Source organism: Telopea speciosissima, unplaced genomic scaffold (genome assembly GCF_018873765.1).
Source record: "Telopea speciosissima isolate NSW1024214 ecotype Mountain lineage unplaced genomic scaffold, Tspe_v1 Tspe_v1.0526, whole genome shotgun sequence".
Lineage (NCBI taxonomy): Eukaryota > Viridiplantae > Streptophyta > Magnoliopsida > Proteales > Proteaceae > Telopea > Telopea speciosissima.
In genome coordinates, this window is record NW_025317862.1 from 1,069 (window position 1) to 25,054 (window position 23,986).

Sequence of the window (23,986 nt, forward strand, 5' to 3'; positions counted from 1 at the left end):
CATGCATACCCCAACTTGCTAATTACAGAAGAAAAGGACTTATGACAAAGACTTTTAGTAAGGACATCTGCTAGTTGATCACTGGACTGCACAAACGGAACACATAAAACTCCTTGCTCCAGCTTTTCCTTGATGAAGTGCCTATCAACCTCCACATGTTTGGTACAGTCATGCTGGACTGGGTTGTGTTATACTAATGGCAGATTTGCTAGCACAGTAGATACGCATGGGAAGAGTTGTGGGAAGGTATAGGTCATGTAGAAGACCTTGTAACCATAGTAACTCACAAACTCCATGTGCCATGGCCCTGAATTCAACTTCAGCACTTGATCGAGCAACAACAGATTGCTTCTTGCTCCTCCAAGTGACTAAGTTTTCTCCAACAAAGGTATAATACCCTGATGTAGACCTCCTGTCATCAGGGCAACTAGCCCAGTCAGCATCCGTATATGATTCTACTCAAGTATGGCTGTGAGGAGAATATAAAATTTCTTTTCCTGGTGAAGACTTCAAGTACCTCGAGATTCTACAGGAAGCCTCCAAATGAGAAGAGTGAGGGTCATGCATATATTGGCTGACCAAGCTCACGGCAAATGCTATGTCAGGTCGAGTATGAGATAAATATATCAACCGACCAACTAATCTTCGATAGTTGCCTTTATCAACTGGATTTCCTTCCTTGCTCTTCAGATGAATATTAGGCTCCAGTGGTGTTTCTGCAGGCTTACATCCTAGCATTCCTGTTTCACTGAGCAAATCAAGGGTATACTTTCGTTGAGACAGAGAGATGCCACATGCTGAGTGGGCAACCTCAATTCACAAGAAGTATCTAAGTTTCCCTAGATCCTTTACTTCAAATTCAGTCCCCAAGTACTTCTTCAACCTCTTTACTTCTTCAGTATCACTTCCAGTGATCACAATGTCATCAACATAGACAATCAACACTGTGATATGCTGCCCCAATTTCTTTATAAATAATGTGTGATTAGCATTACTCTGCTTGTAGCCGTTTGACACCATAGCTTTGTGAAATCTCCCAAACCAAGCTCTTGGTGATTGCTTCAAGCCATACAATGCTTTCTTCAGATGACAAACTTTTTCCTCTAACTTTGAAGTAGCAAACCCAAGTGGAATCTCCATGTAGACTTCCTCTTCCAGATCACCATGGAGGAAGGCATTCTTTACGTCTAGTTGTTGAAGTTCCCAGCCTTGGTTAACAGCAAAAGAGAATATCACTCTAATTGTATTCATCTTCGCAACTGGGGCGAATGTTTCTTGGTAATCAATGTTGTGGGTTTGTGTAAACCCTTTTGCGACTAATCTGGCCTTGTACCTCTCAACAGACCCATCTGCCTTCTGCTTGATGGCAAAGACCCATTTGCAGACAACTGGTTTCTTCCCCGGTGGAAGAGATGTCAATTCCCAGGTTTTGTTCTTTCCCAGAGCATTCATCTCCTCATTCATTGCTTCTTTCCGCTTCTGTTCGGCAATAACCTCCTGTCAAGAGCTAGGAATATAGACAGAGGATAGGGAGGAAATAATTCTTGAAAGGAAGGAGATAGAGACTCATAAGACACAAAATTAGAGATGGGATGTTGAGTACAACTCCTTTTGGATTTCCTAATAGCAATAAGTAAATCAAGACTAGGATCATAGACAGGCTTACCAAAAGTAGAGTTTGGAGCAGGTTGAGTAGAACTTGGAGCCGGTAGTACAACCTAGATAACAACATGGGACCTTAAATTGATAGCGATAGATTAGGACGGACTAAAACCAATTGGATCCAATCCGTCAACACCCCCATGTCCGAGGGAAAAGATAGAAAGAGAAATTTCCAATGATCATCATTGCACTTGAATGGATATGAAATACAGTGAAGAATAATTCGAACCTCCAAGAATAATGAGTGTTTTAAAACTTTTTCCTAAGGTTTTGGAGGGCATTTCACCCGCTTCTGTATCTGGGCATAGGCCCAAATCAGCTCTAATATGATCATTCCTTACGTTATCCTTCCTAGTTTACCAAATCAGCTCTTATGCTTCTTAACTGCCCAACATTCCGCACCATACATCATAGCTGGTCGTATGACATCAACTTGAAGCACACTGGCATACATATGCAAAAATTTGGAATTAAACTAGCACACATATGCTATAAGTTCAGATTGTAAAGCATAAACATAAGTAGCAACTAGCAAATGATTAGTATCCTAATGCAATCCCAATTACACACATCGTTTTTAAAAGTTCAAAGCATCAAATGTTAAGCCAGTGAACCAAAAACATGAAAACCATCAAAGGTAATATCCAATTTTTTTAAACCAAATTGCCAAACAGGCCACATCACTCAAGCCCACGATTCACACGCCTTGTGCCTCAGCTAAGGCCAGAGAAGAGGAGAGCCCATCAGGATGTGCTGCGCCCGTGCACAATGTGAGGCACAAGCGGTGCACCTTGAATTGCCTCACACTTGATGCGTGTGCCTCAGTTTACCTCAATAAAACTGCTTGCACCACATGTATCAGTCTTCAGTAGGCCCCTCAAATTCAAAGTCAGTTCTCATGTTCTGCTCCTTAATTCTTCTTTCTCCGTTTTAGGTAATCCATTCACCCCTTGCTCCAAATCTTCAACCTTTCCATACCCTCTGTAGTTTCTGACTGAATCTATAGGCTGCTCATTTAGCAGCTGCATTGGATTAGCCATATTTTTCTGATTAGAATACTAACATGATTTGAATATGTTAGTTATCAACGCAATTGATTGAGATAAACAAAGTGGCCCTTTCATTTGTAAAAACTACTACAGGTTAAAGGCAAATATTGATACAATTATATGAGGTTCTAAACGGTTTTCTATTCCAATAATACCACAACTCATAAACTTGTCTTCGTAGATCAGGACGCTGTAGAATCACACTATCAAAGGCAGAAAGTATTATATTGCAAAGGGACTTATGCACACAAAAGAGATGCATTGTGCTGGTTAAAAATAGTATTGGGTGTTTTTATCACAGGAATCCCAAGATAGACAGGTGGTGCTACGAGGCATTACATTTAGTTGTTAAGGGCATACTGGGGAAACCATAACTAATCTAAACCCAAGAGAAAGCACGGACATTTTCTAAACATATACACAGATACACGCACACACTGATGCAGGCAAAACATGGTGGACCCCTTAGGTAACCATATTGCTAGAAGGCCCATCGAGCCACCCAAGTTTGGCTCAATACTGATCTGGATTTTTCTGGTTCTTTTGGTTCAATAAACCAGCCCCAACATGGGTCACCATTCAGCCAGCCAGATTGTTGTTACTGTTCACCTGAACAGTACCTTGGGGTCCAATATTGACAGCTAGCTTTGAAGAGATGCTGCCAATAGTTGTCAGGATATTAGATATTAATTTCTATTTACTTGTTTTCTTAGGTAGCAAGTTATTTCTTTTGTTTGGATTATTGTTAAATAGATTCTAGTTTCCTTTTTGGTTCCTTTTATCTGTTAGACAAAAGATTGAGTTTGTTAGTTAGTTTCTAATTTTGCTTCTTTCTTGGTTAGCGAATTAGGAAGATAAATTAGAAATCTAATTTCAGTTATAAGTTTCCTATTTTAGAATTTCCTTTTGTTATCAGTTGTAAGGCTATTTAAACAGCCTCCATCGATTGTAAAGGGGATGAATAAGGAATAAAAAGATTGCTGGATTTCTCCCCATCATGTGAGGCTCTTCTTCTTCTTTTTTTTCTTCTTTTCTCTCTATTTCTTCTTGATCAAGGTAAGGTCAACTTTTTTTTCTCCCCCCCCCCCCCTTTTCTTCTATTATTTTCTTCTTCCACCCTTCTTCTATATCTCCTATTTTCTCACTAGTTGTTAGCATATCTTCTGTCCCCTGCCCTACCCCATCACACATCCACTTACAAACAACAATAACATCAACAAACTCAGCCTTATCTCAACTTAATGGGGTCGGCTACATGGATCCAAGCAAAACAAAGTAGGGAAAACTGAGGTCTAAACAAAAAAGGGAATGAAGAGATGGGCAAAGAGGGATGGCAAGTGAGATGAGAAATGAAAAAAGGAAACTGACAAATGAAAGATGAAAGTAAGAGGAAAGAGGCACAGCCAGCAAGTCAGGAGAATCTCAGCTAAATGGGGTCTGCTAAATGGATCCTAGCCCTCCAATAAGCTCTATCCGAGGTCATAATTGGGACAAGACCTAGACTATGCATGTCCTTCCTTACACCCACTTACAAACACATGCATTAAGTGTGCCTTTAGGTTAGAGAAATCATGAAGAGAACCTACAGGTCATGTATCAGGCAAATAAAAATGATAAACATAAACACCGAGAAAAACTAAGCAAAGGTGTAAGTTAGCAACCAAAGAGAACTGTTAAGAGTTATTAAGTGTTGTGGAGTATTACCACGGCCTAGAGTCTAGGGGCATCTTGGGTATTGTCTAATTAATTATGGGTCGTATTGTAACTTTTTAGTTTAGTTTCTGTCCTTTATTGAAAATGCACTCTATACTTCATATATATAGTTGGCTGTGGGTCTCGGCTAGACATTCAAGCTAGCCTTGACTTCTCTTCTTAGTCCCTCTCGATTTCTCTCCTCTCTCCCTTCAGTTCTCTTCCTTGGCTGTTTTGTGCTGATTTCTTATTTCCGATACTGTAACAAGAACTAAGTGGGTCAAGTGGTAATGTAGCTGCCTACTCTAGTCAAGCTTCAGAATGCCCACAAGAGGAAACCAAACTATGGCAAAGACTACCTTAGCACAACCATCAAAGTTGAACTTAATGGTGTTCAGAAGTAGAAAACCCAAGCCCTTGTGATTATCTCAACCAGGGAATTAGGGATCTGATCATTCCTGTCCGATCTCCGAACAGTCCCTTCTGATACTGAATTAACTTGATCAATATGGCTGATATTCACACGATTCTTAAGGGGAGAATCTAGGAGATCAGTGGTATCGGACAGCATTGGCTGGATCTGTACAGGCCAATCCCGAGTTAAGATACGATCCCGATCCCTAAACGTATAATCTCAACCATAATCCATGATTTGATAGCCTCTAATTAGTCACAAACTAAAGAATCATACAAGATACCCATTAATAAGACAACAACTGAAGCCTATAGTCCCCATGAACAACCATTTAAAAGAACTGTTTTGCAAACTCAAATGCCCTATAATTCCACCAGAAAAACAAACTATGGCTAGACTTCGCCCTCCGTTTACAGAACATCAAAAGTGCCAAGCTCGCAGGAAGTGAAGGATATCGAACAGGAATGTTCAACTGGGATTACAGAAGTCCGAGCAAAGAAGATGAATCCCATAGGGGAAAAAATGACGCACTGAACAACATCCATCTAGCCCTCCCAAAATAGTTGTCCAATGGCTGCATTGATTGAATGTTCATAGAGAAAGCCAAGCAATTTGTATATGGGGGAAATTGATACAAGTAACGTTTATATGCAAGATTATCAAATCTTGCACTCAGATTCCTGACACTTTTAATCTTATGGATTTATGCATCCCAAGTATAGAAAGTTAAAGTGCCCCATTCAGATATTTTTAAGTAGACAATGGGAAAGCATACCTATTGGGCTGTTCGTGTGAGATCTGTCAGCTGATAGTAGAACTCCTAGTCCTTGCACCTCAGGTTGGTCATCCTATAAATGATATTGTTTAAAAATAAATTATCTCCAAGAAGAAACAGTATGTTTCCAAAATAAATTATTCCCCGGATGACAAATGAATGCAAGTAAATTGATAAAATTCATTCCATTTAGAAAGATAGTTCATAAATAAACAGAAAAGAATAATATGTCCAAAAAAAATCATAAAAAGATACTAGCGGAGAAAATTTTAGAGTAAAGAAAACCTTTAAAAAATTATCATGCAGTGAAATACTACGGAAGAATGTAAGATACATGAATACCATAATTATCAAGGCAGGAAGGCGACCATGGCATTTTAGAGGGTCAAAAATCAAGGCGACACCGCCATGGCGGCAAGGCGCCCGCCTAGGCGACCAAGGAGTCTGGACGCCATGGCAACGCCTTGATAACAATGATGAATACTGTGCATGTTTGTATACAATGTGTACATACTTGTGATATATTAATATATTATACAATGCCTTTATCTTATGGTAAAACTTAGTCCTATGATCAGTAGCAAAACTGAGCCAGAATTTCAACCCATACTCAGCTCACAGTTGACGGAGTCTCCTCCAACCCACCCACCCCCCACCCCCCCCACACACACACACACCTACACAAAAAAAAGAAAAATCCTGGCTCAACCCTTGCCCATTTGACTTGCAGACAATAACCATATCATGAAGTTTCTTTGGACTTCTATTGCTGGGCTAGCAATCTTAAAACCCCAAAAACTCAGCTCAGCAGTAAAGTAAGATAAGTGGTGTTGATTTGTGATGTATATTAGGTTATAGATTGATGTATATAAGAGCCGGACATGTCTCTGTACATACAAAATAATATAAGTTCTTAAGAGGGGGGTGAGTGGGAGGAAAACAGAAAGACGAACATACAAAGTACCATAATTGTATAGTGTTAAGTCGGATAAAATAATATATATAAACACAAATCCTTACAGTGTATCCGTTTTAATCTGATTCAAACAAGTTGCAACAAACTAAGTTCTAATGTCACAGTTTCTGCTGGGGGGAAAACAATGTCAATCACACAAACATGGAGAACCAATTACATTTCTACTCAACAAGTATAAATTGAAACAAACATAATTAAATGGATTTCCCAAAGAGAGAGAGAGAATGCTGAAATACCTCTAGAGAAAACGTTGAAAGAGCTGCAATGGCTTCCTCAACGGGCACAGCCATGGAAATTTCCCAATAGCTCGAAACTCAATCTGTTACAACAACGACAATTTCAGCTCAACTGCCAACAAGATTTCTTAAATCATAATACAGTAAGAATTTTACACAGTTTTTAAAAGAAACTGCATTTAAATGAAAATTTGACGAAGGAGGGAGTTCGAGTCTGGGAGGGAGAGAGAAATCACAATTGCCTATAATCTTTTACAGATCACAATGGGGATAATATCTTTTTTTTTTTGGTAAAGACAATGGGGTTAATATCAGTTACGGACACTGGGCAACTTCTTCGGAGATGTCTCTGTCTGCAACTCTACTCCGACGCCGAGTCTCAACTTATGATGTCGAAACCCCGAAGACTAGTAGTAGAACGGTGATCGCAACTTTGGGGCATATATTGCTCAGAATTTACAAGGATGCCATCTTTCTAAAGTCAACCTGATTGAGCAATTTTAGCCGTCTGATCTAATAACTTTCTATCTGATTTGATAGATGTTGACTACACTGTCCCTACATAAAATGCAATTCCAGCCGTATGTTAGCAACGAGGTGTATAGATGAGGTTCGACGTTTGAAGCATTGGATCACATTTAGCACGAAACGTTAGTCCAGTCCAGCCCCAGCTTTGGTCCAATTAAGTTTACGGAAACACCCTTCAGATACCTTTTTTTGTTTTCGTGGATGGTCTTTAATCGAGTATTATGCTTGAGGTGGGTTATATCGTGGAGAGCTGGCAACCATGATCATTGGGAAAGAACAAAGGGACGGCAACGACTCCTCAATCATGATTGCTGGAGAAATTATATCTCCAATTGTCATTTCTTTTTGGTTTGCTTTGGAATCAAGTTGGAAACACCGGTGCCTTTAAACTCAAGGAAATTAATTTTGCTGGGGGACTATAATATTCAGTGTTTTATTCGGGAATTTATGTAGTTTTTGTCGATGCTAGATTCTTTGACATGAATAGCCTGAATAGGCCATATTAAATTGGCCGGAGGTCGTGGAGGTTTGATCTGGGGTCCTCGTAACATTGCACTGCATCCTTTACCCGCCGAGCTAATGTCAAGGATAGCTAAAAATACATTCGGTAAATTACATGTCACCCCCTGATTTTCAAACGAAACTCATATCATTTTCTAATTTTTGAAAAAACTCAAATCATCCCCTGGTTTAGACCCGAATGTGACAAATTAGTCCTTACCATTAGTTTTATGTTGTTAAGTGATGATGTCAACCAGTTAAATAAATTTAAATTCCTAAACTATCCTTGACCAATGTTGAAGATGAAGGAAAGATAGTATTGTAAATTTAATTATAATGTTTTAGTACAAGGGTAAAATAGTCCTTTCACATCAATAACTACCAGCATACTACACCGTTAGTGTAAAGGGGTGATTTGAATTTTTTCAAAAATCAGGGGGTGATCTGAGTTTCGTTTGAAAACCAGGAGGTGATGCGTAATTTACCCTTGTTTTTTATGAAAAGTTTAATTGATGGTCTTAATACTAAAAAAAATTATATTGTTTTTGGCAAGTGGATCCTATGTGTCTTTTGTGACTTACATTAATTATGGTTTTTCAGGACATGCTATGATCAGGAAGTTAGGGGAACTATAATAAAGATTGCAAGGGCATAAGAACAAAGACGATAAAACATAAAAGTATGAACTGATGTCAAGATGTACTCCTATGATTGTCATAAGGGAGTCAAACAAGACGGCCCTGAGAATTGATCTCACTTTTATATGATATTTCTATGTTAATTGCTACTATTACATATTTTATAGAAGCATAGACGAGTTATTTCTATAGCACATCAACAAGAGGCCTAGAGCTGAAAAAATTGAGGGGTAAAATTCTAGTAGCTGTACATAAACTTTGTTTTCTTAATGCTGTATTTTTATTTTCCTTTGTAAATTAAAAAAAAAATTCTTCTTTCTTCACGTGGAGTAATTTTTGTTTCATTCAGTCATCCAAATTTTCGGATAGATGGAGAATGGACCGGGAGAGTCAACCATTTGGTCCACAATGTATATATAAAAATCTCATCCTTATTTTTTCAATGATTGGTTATTGCACCCATTACTTGATAAATGTGTTTGGGTAAATTACACATCACCCTTGATTTTCAATCAAAACTCAAATCACCCCCTGGTTTAGACCCCAGTATGACAAATTAGCCTCTACCGTTAGTTTTATGCTGTTAAGTGATGATGTCAGCCAGTAAAATAAATTGAAATCTCTAAACTACCCTTGACCAATGTTGAAGATGAAGGAAGGGTAGTATTGTAAATTTAATTCTAATGTTTTAGTGCAAGGGTAAAATAGTCATTTCACATCAATTGTCAAGAAGAAGCCTGGGTTTGTAACCGATCCCCCTCTGAATAATTCTCCTTTTACCACCAAAAAAAAAAAATGACTTCAATTCGTGCTTATAAGGGTCACTATATGTGATTGCTGTTTTTATTAATATATATTCAATCGAGTTTTCCTCCACCCATAGTGAATGGGATCTCATTAATCGCAAAGCGGGAGAGGAAGGAAAATGGTATCATGAGGCCATTTTGGGAACATACCAAAGGCCTAGGAGGGGTTTGTGAACCCTAGGATGGTGGGTGAACCGTCCTCTATGAGTGGAGGGAAACTTAGTCCTATGTTGTGATTCTCATGCTTCATTATAAACACTATTAGTACACATGAGATCCTCTCATCAACCTCATCAAATAAGGGGGCCCAGGCTTTTATGTCATTTTAATTTTGAAATTTATACCAATTTGATGGTATTTAATGTAGGTCGTGCATGAAAACTTTTGCCTTAACTTATTCCCAAGGAGAGGACATCCTTGATAATGATTTGCTTGCTTTTCAATTTTCTCAATGACCTCACAGCATAAGCCAACCCTTCATTCAAAACTGCTTCCATCGTTGTGCGTGATTTTTGCTCTGCCCAGTGCGTGTTCTTGCTTTGTTTCTCCTTTTCCTAGCGATCGGAGTCCTGGTCTCATGGCGCCGTTTGATGAAGAGTTCCTTAGTACTTTCGTCGACCCACTCATCTGCCACCTACTTATTGTGGGGTTGATATTTGCCTATTATTGTTTGGAGATCTTTGGTGCTCTCGTCTTCCTCTTGGAATTTCTCCTGTGAGCCTTCTTCCTGACCTTGCCTCTCCCCTACTTCTCTTCCGTTAGCCCCCCCTCTCTCTGTCTGAGACTCTAGTTCTTTCGTCCTCTATGGAGCCAAATCCAGAACCCCCACCTGCCTATCTTACCCTCTCCCTCCCATCGTCACCTCTGCCACCCCCTCTGCAGTCTATAGGACAACGGAACGTTAGCCCTGATACCCAGGATACCATCGATTCGGACTCTGATGATGAAGTATATATCGATGATGAGACGGAAGCAAAAGTTGCACAACACTGGGAGAAATCGCTGGTGGGATATATCCTTGAAGGGAAACCTTTTCGGAAACAGGCGGTCCATGAGGGTTTGTTAAATGCCTGGAACCCGAGATACAGAGTGGAGATTTCCCTACTATAGGATAGGTTGTTCTTGTTTCAGTTTTCAGCATTTGATGGATAAAGCTAATGTTATACGGGAAAGTCCCTGGTCGGTCTCGGGGAATCTGCTGATCCTGGAAGAATGGAACCCTGAACAGATTTGGGCGTTTAATCACTGTGAGTTTTGGGTCCAACTCCATGGGGTGCCGATAGATCTCCGTGATGCCAGTGTATTGTTGAAGCTTGCTAGTAAGATTGGGGATCCCCATACTATTATGCTGATAGAGGGACAACGATTTGGGGAACGGGTGAACTACGTGAGGGCAAGAATCTCTGTTGCTATCCGCAAGCCACTAAGGAGCTCCATCTCCATCAGGCATAATCATGGAGCCAAATCAGTTATTGAGGTAAGGTTCGAAAAACTACCCTTATTCTGCTATTACTGTGGTACACTTGGACATGATGACACAAGATGTACAACAAAGTTTGAAGAAATGGAAGTTCATAGAAGTACAAATGGTTGCACATCCCAAGATGGCTGTAACACACTTCCCCAGGCAAGATGTGGCATCACCATTAGGGGTGTGGTTCCCGATGATAGACTTATTCAGCAGGGCGTGATCATTTTCCAAAAGCGGGACAACCCCTTTCCCCATGAGACACAATATCTAGAGGACACTTCTCCGATCACCGGTGCTAGGGAAGAAAATCGGAACCCTATTGTCTCCCCCTCTACTGTCTATAACAGTACGACTGCTGGTTCCCCTACCACCTGTCGCTCCCCTCCCCAAACATTCCATGCGAGTCGTGTAGTAGGGACCACCCAAAAAGCTTCTACTTGTCAGGGTCCCAGGTCAATACTTGTCCCTGCTGCGCATGCCAATTCACAATACGACAACCCAGTCATATCTTCCAACCCCTCCTCGTCCATCATAAATCATAATCCACAACAGGCCCAGGATCCGATACCTGTCACTCAACTTCTTATACCCCCTTCCCTCCAAGCATACCTGTTACAACGGCCGGATCATCAAGAAGCTGTGCTGTCGCTCCTCACCCACGTCTACAGTCTCCATTTCAGCGCCCCATACCTTTTCCACACCCCTAGACCCTAATGTCTCTTTTGCTTTACCGTTAACCTAGGCCCCACCTCTCAACCCGAGTTGTACCGTCACCGAACCCCAAACTTCTACTCTATTGGGCCCCACCACCTTTCATCCTCTTCCACCAACACCCCATTATACCTATCCCCTGCCACCTAGCACACCATCTCGACCACTTGTTATTCCCTCCAGTCCCCTTTAAGCAACAGGCCGACCCACGCAGCAGGGGCCCCTCCCTGGTGACTTACCTAAGCCAAGACGAGCCCACAACCTGCACAAAGCGGAGTCTGCCAGGACCTCTTGCAAACCCAAACGTGCCCGGCATGAGCAGGACGTCCTAGGAGCCTCACTATTGGCTCTAAAGGACTCAACGAAGGAATAGAACAAGCAGCACCACTATGAGGGGCATTTTTTATCAGTTGAACACGTGGAGACTGGGGTTTATTAGCCCCATGGGTCATTATGAAAACTATGAGCTGGAACTGCCGGGGTTTAGGAAGTCCCCGGTCAGTTCGGATTCTACAAATTTTTTCCAAGGAGGATAAACCTAAGATTCTATTCCTCATAGAGACGAAGTGTGGTTAGGCACAAATGGGGAAGACTAAGTGTAAATTGAAGTTTCAGCATTGTCTAGTCATCAATTCGGTGGGAGCATCAGGGGGGTTAGCGCTCATGTGGCAGCATTATATCAGTATTAACTCGCATTATGCCGATGAAAGGATTGTGGACGTTGAGGTATGTGTCCCCCAGGAACATAACTTCTGGCCAACGTGTGTATACGGGGATCCAATTAAGGAGCGACGACAAGCGGTGTGGGATAGGCTGAAGGCTCTTGGTGAAAATAGAACGAAGCAATGGCTTTGCATGGGAGATTTCAACTCCCACTTAGCTTGGTTCGAGAAAGAGGGAGGGAAGAAGGCTAGCACCAAGGATTCGGCTCAATTCCAGGACATGTTGAATCACTCAAATCTCATGGATTTGAGTTCACATGGTCCAGCCTTTATGTGGAACAAGAGGAGACAGGGGACTGAGAACATTAGAATTCGGTTGGATCGGGCACTGGCTAATCCTGTTTGGAGGTTGAAATATGAAGACACTACTGTTTTGGTTCAACCAGCTATTGGCTCTGATCACAACCCGCTACTGGTGGATATTGAGGGTAGCAGGTTCAGGGGTACCAGGCCCTTTCGGTTTGAAAAATTATGGATGCGACACCCACGGTGCAAGGAGGTGGTTGCTCAAGCTTGGTCCATCACAACTCATGGCGATTCCACAACAGTGTTGAATTCCAAGATGAGCAAATGCAGAGAGGCGTTGAAAAAATGGAACCGCGAGGAGTTTGGTGTAGTGCAGGAAAAAATCAAAGCTCTTAAATTGCAACTAGAGCATCTACAGGGCCAACCGGCTACGGCTTTCTCTCAGGAATAGGAATACAATATCACTCGGAGCTTGGAAGAAGAGTTGGAACGAGAGGAAGTTATGTGGCATAAAAAATCCCGTGTGGATTGGATCAAGCAGGGGGCAGGAGTTCTGCTTACTTCCATGCCTCCACTATTCAACGCAGGCAGAGGAACAGAATTCTTAAAATCAAGTTGCCTTCGGGGGAGTGGTCAAAGTCTGAGGCTGAAGTTTGCGCAGAGCTCTTGAGTTACTTCACTGGTGCAGTCCATTCCCAGAGCATCGATTCCACCGCTTTAAATCATGCCCCCAGCCATGTGCAGCCGCTGGTGTCGACAGATATGAATGCTTCCTTGTGTGCCATTCCCACGATTGAGGAGGTTCACCATGCGCTTACGAATATAGGACCGTTAAAGTCCCCAGGGCCTGAGGGCTTTCCTCCTATCTTCTTTCAACAATATTGGCAGATCACCAAGGAAGATTTATACTTATGTGTCAAGGATGTTTTCTCGATAGGCCACATGCCAAAGGAGCTCAATCAAACATTTATTTGCTTGATTCTGAAGGTCCCCTCCCTGGAAATAGCAGAACAATATCGCCCTATTAGTCTCTGTGGTCTCGTGTCCAAGATGATATCTAAACTCATGGCTGAACGGCTCAAGGTAATGCTCTAAGGTATTATTTCCCCTACCCAGGCAGCATTTATCCCTGATAGATTGATTTCTGATAATGTTTTTATTGCACATGAATTATTTCACTACATCAAGCATCAGAAAAAGGAAAAAAAAAAAGTTTTTAGCTATCAAACTAGACATGAAGAAGGCCTCTGATAGGCTGGAATGGGTCTTCATCAGGGAAACTCTATGTAGGTTGGGCTTTTGTACCACCTGGGTTACTATGGTTATGAATTGTATTTCTTCTGTCTCGTATACGCTCCTTGTCAATGGTGCTATGAAAGGGTCCTTCTCCCCCACCAGGGGTATTCGACAAGGGGATCCCCTTTCCCCCTTCCTCTTTATTCTATGTTCGCAGGTGCTAAGTGCCATCATGGAGACAGCGGAATCTGCTTAAATGACTAAAGGAATCAAAGTTAGGAATTGAGCTCCTAGGATCTTCCATCTGTTGTTTGCCGATGATGCTCTCCTTTTCTCAGAATTAAAGCTGAATGAGGTGACCCATTTGAAGGGTTGTTTAGATCTATATTGCCAAGCGAGCGGACAGTAGATTAATTTGAAAAAATTCGGGATTACATTCAGCCCCAATACACCCCCTCGGTGTAAAAGGTGGTTTTCTCGGGTGTTGAAAATATCGTATGAGGACGGTCCCTCTAAGTATTTGGGTTTGCCATCGGAGATTGGTGTTTCGAAATCAAAGGTATTTAAGGAAGTTGGGCTCAAGACCTGCAGGAAAATTCAGGGCCGGAAAAATCAACTGCTTTCTCAAGCTAGCCGAGAGGTCCTACTCAAGTCTGTGGCGTGCTCAATGTCAAACTATACAGCGTCACATTTTGTTCTCCCAGCTTCGGTCTATGACACAATTAGGAAGGGAATCTGTAATTTTTATTGGGATTAAAAGGAGGACGAAAGGAGGGTGCACTGGATATTCTGGAACAGGCTATGTAGATCCAAAGAAAGGAGCGGCCTTGGATTTCAAGACCCCATCCTTCACAATCGAGCATTATTGTCTAAGGTGGCTTGGAGGTTGTATAGTGAACCTGAATCTTTATGGGCTAGGTTTATGAAGGCCGTCTATTACCCCAACTTAGATATTCTTCATGCCAAGAAGGGTAATAAGCCCTCTTGGGCTTGGAGGAGTGTTTTAGTGGGCCAAAAGGTTCTACTCGATGGACTATGCTGGGATGTGGGCAATGGAGAGCTTATTGACATATAGGAGAGCAATTGGATTCCTTTCAACTCGGATTACAGAATCACTTCTTATTGCCCTATCAATTGTCAAGTGTGCAAGGTCTCGGACCTGATGGATAGCACAATTAATCAGTGGAGAGTGGAGCTCCTAAATCAATACTTCAACCCTGCAGATAGGAAGGATATTTTGAAGATTAAGTTAAGTGTTATCCTCAGAGTTGATAGGCTCGTCTGGGGTCCCGCTAAGAATGGTGTTTTCTCAACAAAAACTGCTTATCATTTCTTATCTAACCAAAGAGATCATATTGCCACAACACAAGGCTCGTCCTCTCGTGTTCATAGCTGGGAAAACATCCCTTCTAAAGTTTGGAAACTGATATGGAACTGCAACTCTCTCCCTAAGATTAAATCGTTTCTTTGGCGAGCCTGTGCTAACGGCATTGCTTCAGGGGTGAATCTCCAGTCTAGGCGCATTCCAATAGAACCTTCATACAAGAGATGCGGCTGCCAGGACGAGTCTGTGGATCATATTCTGCTTAGTTGCCCCTTTGCAAGGGCTGTGTGGTTCGGCAGTAACTTATCGTTTGTGGCTCCCCCCAACGGCACCCCATCTGTGGTTGATTGGTTTTCAAAGTGGGATTTGCTTGTTTTCCCTAGCAAAGCTAAGCGCAAGGAGGTCTTCAGCATGTGCTCCTTTTTATGCTGGCATCTCTGGCTTGCTAGGAATGATCTGATCTTCGGTAGCAAGAGCTGGTCTCCTTAGGACGTCTTTCTCAAAGCTCAGCAGGCCTTCAATGAATACTGGAGTGCATTGCAGCCCCCCACTTCCGAGAAAGCGGTGGCTGTGGGTGCTGTAAACCCAAGGAGGAACGAAGGGGATACATCTCAACTGGAGTGTTACTCTATCTTCTGTGATGCGGCGCTCCCTATTGAAGGGAATAAGGGTGGCATTGAATATTTTCTTGTGGACCACCTGGGAGATCCTGCAGTTGCGATTTCGAAACCAGTTGCTTTCGAGAAGGTGTTAGTGGGAGAAGCCTACGCCATCCGTGCCAGTCTTCTTTTTGCTTGTGAGAACGGCTTCGCTAATGTTCAGCTACATTCCGATAGTGAATACCTCATTAAACTTATGGCGGAGCATGGAGTTCACATCCCCCCTCCTGTGTCTATTTTTGGCATTGTTGCTGATATTAGACACCTTTCCTCTTTGTTTGACTCTTGTGTTTTGGAGTTTATCCCTAGAGAGCTTAATGGTGTTGCCCATGCCCTAACCCGGAAGGCCCTCTCTTTGGCAAGAAAGAAAAAGTGGTCAATTTCCAATCCTGGGTTACAGGAACCTGGTTCTTTTGTACCCTTGTTTTCCTCTTGCTAGCGATAAAGTTGACTTAACCAAAAAAAAAAAAAAAACTTATTCCCAAGTGATCTCTCGTTTCCAGAGTTCACTTGGGAAGGTGGATAAATATGTAAATTTTTGTTTTTTAAAATGAAAGGTAAGGGTAAAATTTGGAATTTATTTCCTCTTAGGTTCGTTGCCCGGTACCAGTTGTCCGGTTCCTCTCATAGGGGGCGAAAATGACGACTTAACCTCACTTAGGCAGTGCGTTCGGGCAGGGGGTTAGGTCATCATTTCCGCCCCCTATGAGAGGAACCGCCGAACATGTGTACTGGGCAGGAACCTGAGAGGATAATGGTCCTAAATTCTGTCCGATCCTGATTGATCTCCGGTGATCGAGATCAGTATCGGATCGGTATCAAACCAGAATCGACCGAGACCGATCTCGTATCTAATGCCGATTCCTAAAACCCTTGTCACCTCCCCCCCATCCCCCAACCAAGAACACGCGGTATCTAGGGTTTGGTAATTTTGTGGCGGGAAGACAGAGCGCAGCAACAAACCACTCGTACTTGCTCTTGCAAGCGACGATCAAACCATATTTTTCCTTCCAATGTCATTCCTCGAAGATTTCCGAGCTAGTAAGCCCCCATTCAGTTTTGCGATTCGGTTACCTTTTGATAGCCCCGAACAAGTAATTAAAAGAAAAATATTATTTTATGTTTGTTTTCGATCAATTGTTCTCAAATATCCGTAACATTTAGAATAGACAGAGATAACTGTGCAATCGATTTGCAGTTCTTTTAATTAAGAGGATTGAAACTGTAAATTGGTTTCTCCGATAAGTTTGTCTGGAAACAACAGATTCACGCTTTGATTTACTGTTGTCTCAGTTGATGCTTTGATGGGTTGGCAAAAGAAGAAATACCTTCCGAATATAGATTTCTTTTAATTTTTTTGGCTGTGTGAGATATAGGCAAGTAGATTTAAGCTTATTAGTGAATTTATATAGAAGAAATCAAATTTGTTTCTGGTGAAAATGCATACATTTAAGTTATGTAGCACAGTCAGATTCACTTGGGAAGAAGTTAAATACCGAAATAACTTTAAACATAATTCTCGAAACAGCTTCTTAACAAATTTGAAGTATATAGGAATAATAAAATATGAACACAGAAAACGGTGAGGACCAAATTGTTGATTCCAAGTATCCTTACGTATATGAAGGGCCACTGAACAGTTAGGGTATCTTTATTGGTAACTTTTTGTTTATTCAAAACTATGTATTTGTATTTTGTTGATAGTACTACAGCATGTTGGTGATGTTTGAGTTTGTATAGGTTGATTCGGATTGTTTAGAACTTATTTCCATTCCCATAGTATACCTTATACTTACTCCCTTTCTTTTGTATCATATTGATGTCTCTAATTGTCTAATATTCCCTTTTTCATTTTTTTTGGGGGTGGGGTGGGAGTGATTTATGGACAAATGCATTAATCATGCAAGGTTATAAAATAGTTTTGACATTTTCCTTTGTTAATTCCAATGAACTGCGCAATATTTTCCTGATAGGCTTCATTATAGAAGTTGGTTCAAGAGAAGGTCCAGTATTATCAGATCATCTCATTTATTTAACATTGAATTGATAACAAATTGACAATTACCAGCACTATGTAATGACAGGCCTTAAGATACAGTAAATCGTTTTTTGTTCAGGCCTAGAATCATTGCCTACTATATTGCAGTGCAAATATTCATTGATGCGTGATTTGGATAAAAGTTTGCAAGGTATGCTTTATATTAAGTAAACTAACAGAACTTTTTTTAATTGTTGGTGTTGTTATTACCATTGTTATTATCATCTTTATTAGTTCTTCTGAATCTGGAAGGCATGAAAACCATGCTCTATTCAGAAGATCTTTCCAATACATCATTCCTTCTACTGTCAAAAAACATGGTTTCCTCTGAAATTATTGGCCCTCTGGATTTTGGGAAGGTTAATCTGTTCTCCTTCTGGAGGGTGGACCTTGGTGGAACGGTAAAGTTGCATCATTCTGACCAAGTGATCACGGGTTCAAGTCTCTGAAACAGCCTCTCCATGAAGTGGGGATAGGCTGTGTACATTATGACCTTCCCCAGACCCCGCAGTGCCGGGATCCTCGTGCACTGGGTACACCCTTTAATCTGGTCTCCTTCTGGAATTTTAAAGCCCACAAATGAACAAATTTGCCACTGTATGAGCAATTGCACCATTATATGGCCATAAAACATTAAAACATGCACAATCTTTGCATTTGCATACATAAGGTTTGAAAGATCCATGCATTATGTGTGTTTTTATAGCTTTCTATTTATTTTCTTTCATCTTTTGTAACATTTTCTCATTTGTTAGGAAAACTGTGTTTTCTTGCTAACTTGAACAGAAAGCCAGCGCCAAAATGAATTACATTGTGAACAAGAAATAGACGACATTAAGAGAGGAGTTGAGTCTGGTAATATTACACCAGATACTTCTCTTATCAGATTCTCAGATGATGCCCTTGACGAGCAAAAACACTGCATCGGGATTGCTGATGAAAAGGTTGCAATGGCAATCCAGGCCTATGACTTGGTACATCACATTGCAACTCTATGGTCTCCTTTAACAATTTCACCTTCAATCAATTTCATTGGCCTTAAACTGCTGCACTGCACATTTCTCTGTATTCTTTATATAAAACGCAATTCCTTTGAATTTCCCCCTTTTTAGTGTCATTTTATATTTTTTTGTTTAGTTTAATCATTTGCGTTTATTTATTAGTAGAACCTAAAATATCACTGTGAAATTGTTGAAAATCCAGTGTATTAAATTTTCTTTTGATACGAAGGGGTCATCCTAGTGATGTCTAACCTGTTCATGGTGGGTGATTCTAACTCTTAAGAGGGATTTATTTCAGTTGCTTGTGGGGATTTTAGACTGTCCTTGGCCAGATTCATATGGACTCCACCTGTCCAATAAGATCCTGCTCCCACACTATAAACAGATATTTAGAGAAAACTCTTTGCTTCATGTCATTTACCTGAAACTAATGCAACTGGTGTAATTCTGACCCGATAAATCAGCAAAAAGATCAAGAATATCTTTAATAGATAAGACATCCTCCTGATTAGCCGTACAAAATATGAAAGTATCATTGGCAAATAATGAATGTGAGATCTCAAGGGAATAACTAGACACCTTTCTTCACCCCCAAAAAAAACTAATTCTCTATCGATACCCAGTAATCTTGAAAGAACTTCTATCGCAATGATAAAAATAAAAGTGCTTAAAAGGACAACCTTGCTTAATTCCTCAAGATCGTTCAATGTGTTCAAAACGAAGGTTCAAAAACTTGTCTCGAGGAGGTCTCTCGACCAGGTCGAGATTCTCAAGATCTCGAGGTCTCGGCAAGAATACATTTTTTTTTTTTTTTTGGGGTTTCAGTTTGATGTTTCGGTGGGCAAATTGCCATAATTTGCTCTGAAACTTTAAAAGAAGCTTGTTTTAGGCTTAATAAACATATTTAAATCATCAAATTGTGAAAAAAAAACCCTCCCAATTTTGTGCTTTGGATTTGCATCCTTGGTTGGCAGAAACGTCGAATCCTTATGTAATATTTGCCTATACACATTGTTTGAGTGCTATGAGACATAGTGGGCAAATAAAACAAGTAAATTATTAAATAATGGTTGAAGACACATAATATTGAATAATTATTTAAGAAATAGTTAAGGACTTAAAGTAAAAAACTACAAAGTATAGTGATGAGTGAACAATGCATTATTAAATAGACAACCAAGTACAATGAACAATACATATGTCATATGCACCATAGTCTTCCATGTCCTAATAATACAATATTGTGAGTTTGTGACTGTCTATTGATAAGAATTATGACATGCTGGATCAAGTCCACTCATGGTCCGATGGAACCGACGTGCATTGTCTTCCGTCTGCATGACATATGAATGCCACATCATAGTGTTTGAGAAGAAACAAGAGTAATTTCTTCTCAAGCAGGTTGAGATATCCGAGATTTTCGAGATTTCGCCGAAATTTCGGTCGAGTTTACCAAAACCATGCAGATTTGGGTCTTGTAAGAGAACTCGTCTCGACCAGGTTGAGATTCTCAAGTTTTCCGGTCGGTGAGTTTTAGAACTATGTTCAAAACTACTACCCTATAGTTTTATGGAGTGATACCGATGAAATCAGGTGACCAATTAATCACACCATTTTTCAGCAAAACCTAAAAATTCAATGACCCCTTGAATTAAACCCCATTCTAACCTGTTGTACGCTTTTGACATATCTAATTTCAAGGTCATATAATCTCTTTTGCCTTTTTTATGGGAGAAGAAGTGAAAGATTTCCTGAACTATAACTATATTATCTGAAATCTGCCTCCCAGAGACCATGATATACAGTTCATCTGCAGCTGATTTGAGTTTCCCCATTGGCAAGTGAGTGGTTAGAAACGAGGCTAGTTGGTATTGGGATTTAGGGGTTATAAAAGAGTTATGGGAGGGGGAGTTGGGAGAAATAACTGATTTGATACTCTGTTTGTCAGGTGTTTTATTCCTTCTTATCACCCGATAAGCATATCTGGACCCTATACTCTGATGGATGCTTCTCCACAAGGTATTACTCCATGGCGTCTCTTTCCCCCTCCCAAAACAACCTAGCATATCCCTTCAAATTGATTTGAAAAATTCGAGCTCCACCAAAGTACAAGACTCTAGCTTGGGAGGTGAGTCATGAAAAGGTAAAATACTTCTGATAGGCTTCAGAGGAAAGTGAAGGAAGCTTTATTTTCCCTCAGGTTTGCCTCATCTGTGTGTTAAATGGGAATCTGTTGGTAATCTTTTTATCTGTTGTGAATTCTCTTGGGCTGTCTGTGTAAAAACTGAAACCTATTCATGATCCAGAAAACACAATAAACAGAAAGAAGAATCTATCACACACAACCGCAATGCAAGGATTTACATGGTTCGTCAAGGTGCCTACATCATTGGAGGGATGAGAGCAGTTTTCACTAAGAATGGAGAAAGGGTTACACACTCTCTTCCTCACGCCTGTGTTTACAAAGAATTCCCAGTAACCCTAATAACCCCCATCACAACAATTTATAGGGAAACAAAGAGATACAAATCTCCTGAATTACCCCATGTAAACCCTGCAAAATTTCCTCAGGGGCTGCTGCCTTGAACCCCCAGCATGGAACCCCCAACTCACTGTGGCTGAAGATGAAGATAAATACCAAGGTGGCCTGACTCCTACAGGCTTTTTAACGGCCCTTCAGAGACGGGAGACAATCCAGTCCTAAAAAATACAAGGACATCAACCCTCACCATTCTAGGTCCATTTTATGTCTCTATTTGGTCTATCCTGGAACCCTCACCTTGTTATTTGGGACCTGATGTCTTTTTTGGCAGTCCATTCTCCTTCCCCCTACCCCGCCCCCACAAAAAAAAAAAGAAAAAAAAAAAAAAAAAAAGGAGGAAGAAAAAAGAAAGCTCATGTGGCGGTTTGTTATCTTGGTGACCATTTGGACGATTTGGGAATAGGGTTGGGTGAGATCGTCTAAGGGGGTTGCGGAAGATGGCTTAGGACAATTGAAGCCTTCCATGATTTCCGCTAGACCATTACTTGAAACATTTGGAATTCTTCTGCTCACCGTCTTCTTGTCCAGCATGCATGGATTCCCCCACCTCCAACCTCCATAAAGCTTAATACGGATGGCTGTTCTCTTGGTAATTTGGGCCCTGTAGGCATTGGAGGTATTTTTAGAGGTCATGATGGTATGCCATTTTTGTCTTTCTCAGGATCTGTTTGTAGAGGCAACGCTATTACAACTGAGCTCAAAGCACTATGAATTCAGGTTTAGAGCTAGTGTTGGATCATGGTTGGATGAATATTATCATAGAAGGGGACTTCAGATCTGGAATTTCATTGGCTCCAGTTGGATTGTGTGGTTCTTGGACATGTTTGCATCTCCCCAAGAAAGGCCAGAGTTATTGCCTTTCGGGGAAGCTGTTCCTTCTCCTGGCGATTGAGGTCTCTAACTTCATTCTGATAAGCTGGCCAGAGGAGTGGGTAGACACACTATGCATGTGGGCTCCTATCCTATGGTATAGTTTTTTTCTGTAGCCTGCTGGCCTTTAGCCTGTATTGTTGTTGCCATAGTTCGAAAACTCGTTTCGTTTCGGTGTTTCGGGCTGACCGAAATATCCGCAATATCCGAAATTTCGGATATTTTGGTCGAAATTTTGCATTTTTCTGGTATGTTTCGGTGGGTTTTAGGCCAAGTTGAGGCCTTAAACTTCATGGAAACCCTATTTTAGGCTATATAAACACATTTAAATGTTCAAATTGCAAAAATAGTCACCCAAAGTGGTGTTTTGGACCATTGATTGGTAATGTACGGTCGAACCTTAATGTGTAACATAGTTAATTACACATACACATTGTTTAAGACTTTAAGTACTAGAGGACATAATAAATTAATGATTAATAAGCAATTTAAACACGTAAATTGACTTGGAAGTTGGAAACATAAAGTGAATGACTCATAAGTCATAACTTAAGTCATAATATTTAGTACATTAAGTCAATAACAAGTTAACAACTTAAGAAGTTTGAATCTTGTGTTCTCCAAGTGGTTCCGGCATAGATTCGAAGGTCGGTACACAAATCAGCAAAGAGAGTTTGAAGAATGAAGAACACAGAAGAAACAAACCACAAACGAGCAGCCTTGTTAGTCTTGGTCGAAATTTCGACCGAGACTAATGAGTTTCTGCCTTTTGTACTAGATGTTTTGAAAAGATAATCTCGATTTCTCGCAAGATATGTACCAATATCTCGAGATAATCGAAATCTCGACCGAGATTTGGTATTTTTTTTTATTCGAGGTACCATTTCGTTTCGCCCTGGTCGAGATTTTCGAAATATTCGAAATCTCGACCGAGATTTCGCGAGATTTAGTACTATGGTTGTTGCTGTACTCTATCTTGTATCTTATTTTCCTTTCTCAATAAAAATGGTTATTTATTAAAAAAAAAAAACTATGCATTGGCTCAGTGTCATTATTCTGCCATAGGATCCATTGTGTGCTACACAGGTGTGTCAAATTGATTATTTGTCAATTTTCAGGCTATTTAGAGTTTTAGACTACTGATTCTCTCGACTTATAAACTGGATTTCTAGTTTTTACTTCTCTAGAGCTTGATGGGAATCTTATTGTGAGAGTCGGAACCATCTCTTGGTTCTCAAGGAGCATTTTGTTTGGAATTAGATGAGCATATTCATTTCTCCTGTTATTTCTTCTTGCAGAATTATTCCTTCTATTTGTGGAATGTTATTGATTCTTTCCCTTAACTTCTTGTGCTGACGGTAATTTGTATCATGTTCCAGGTTGATGCACATGTTCAGCAACTTGATCAATATATGAAGAAACTTGATGAAGAGCTCAGAAGAGGTAGTTCAATATTCATTCAGCTGGTAATAGTGCCTGGCTTGATGTTTCTGCCTGTGAAAAGAAACAGCCCTCCTTTTTTCCCCTTATTTGTATGGTTCCGTGGCTTGTAACAGAAAGAGATCTTGCTGGTGCCGGTGGGGTGGCTGCTCCGAATCCCAGCATTAATGTTAAATCTGGAAGAGGAAGTGAAAGTAGAAAAGGAGGGCGTAAGAAGTATCTATCTATCTTTCATTTATTTTGCATTCAAAGGTTTCATGCAGTCATTGTTGACAGAAACATTTTTATTAATGTTGAATATCATTTGTTTTGAGGTACAATTCTTCAATATGCTTTTTGATGCACCATGCTGGATGCTGCTATTGCTGCAGCCATATGGCTATCTTGCAAACCCCTGAATTAATTTCATTGTAGCTGAGAATCATGGTTCATGGAGAGAGGTATTAGA

General features: G+C 40.6%; 2 protein-coding genes and 1 long non-coding RNA gene across 6 annotated transcripts; 1 reads left to right on the top strand and 2 right to left on the bottom strand.

Annotated features, from left to right (window-relative positions):
- Positions 1-287: 287 nt before the first annotated feature.
- LOC122648170 (uncharacterized mitochondrial protein AtMg00810-like) lies at positions 288-738 on the bottom strand (the record flags this gene model as incomplete). The annotated part of the gene is made up of 2 exons (XM_043841418.1): positions 518-738; positions 288-412 (listed from the first exon to the last, which is right to left on the bottom strand). Coding segments are annotated over exons 1-2 (346 nt in total), but the record flags the coding sequence as incomplete, so codon positions are not given.
- A 4,826-nt stretch (positions 739-5,564) lies between these two features.
- On the bottom strand, positions 5,565-7,056 carry LOC122648171. Its single transcript, XR_006331033.1, has 3 exons — positions 7,042-7,056; positions 6,806-6,888; positions 5,565-5,666 (listed from the first exon to the last, which is right to left on the bottom strand). It is a non-coding gene; the product is annotated as an uncharacterized LOC122648171 (long non-coding RNA).
- A 9,511-nt stretch (positions 7,057-16,567) lies between these two features.
- On the top strand, positions 16,568-23,980 carry LOC122648168 (PHD finger protein ING1-like). Of its 4 annotated transcripts, none has more exons than XM_043841416.1 (6): positions 16,568-16,688; positions 17,732-17,836; positions 18,472-18,659; positions 23,478-23,541; positions 23,655-23,754; positions 23,853-23,980. In XM_043841416.1, exons 2-6 carry the CDS (start codon positions 17,809-17,811, stop codon positions 23,950-23,952), a joined length of 480 nt encoding a protein of 159 aa, XP_043697351.1. In that variant the 5' UTR covers positions 16,568-16,688; positions 17,732-17,808; the 3' UTR covers positions 23,953-23,980. The 4 variants fall into 4 exon arrangements, with proteins under 4 accessions (XP_043697351.1, XP_043697350.1, XP_043697349.1 ...); XM_043841415.1 differs by having other exon boundaries at positions 17,765-17,836; positions 23,815-23,980; XM_043841414.1 differs by having other exon boundaries at positions 17,765-17,836.
- The last annotated feature ends 6 nt before the right edge of the window (positions 23,981-23,986 follow it).

Coding starts and splice junctions, on each gene's coding strand:
- LOC122648168 (XM_043841414.1), top strand. CDS start 16,661: ATGTCATTCCTCGAAGATTTCCGAGCTA. Junction 16,689..17,764: donor CCTCGAAGATTTCCGAGCTA/GTAAGCCCCCAT, acceptor TTTTTTGTTCAG/GCCTAGAATCATTGCCTACT. Junction 18,660..23,477: donor CAATCCAGGCCTATGACTTG/GTACATCACATT, acceptor ATCATGTTCCAG/GTTGATGCACATGTTCAGCA.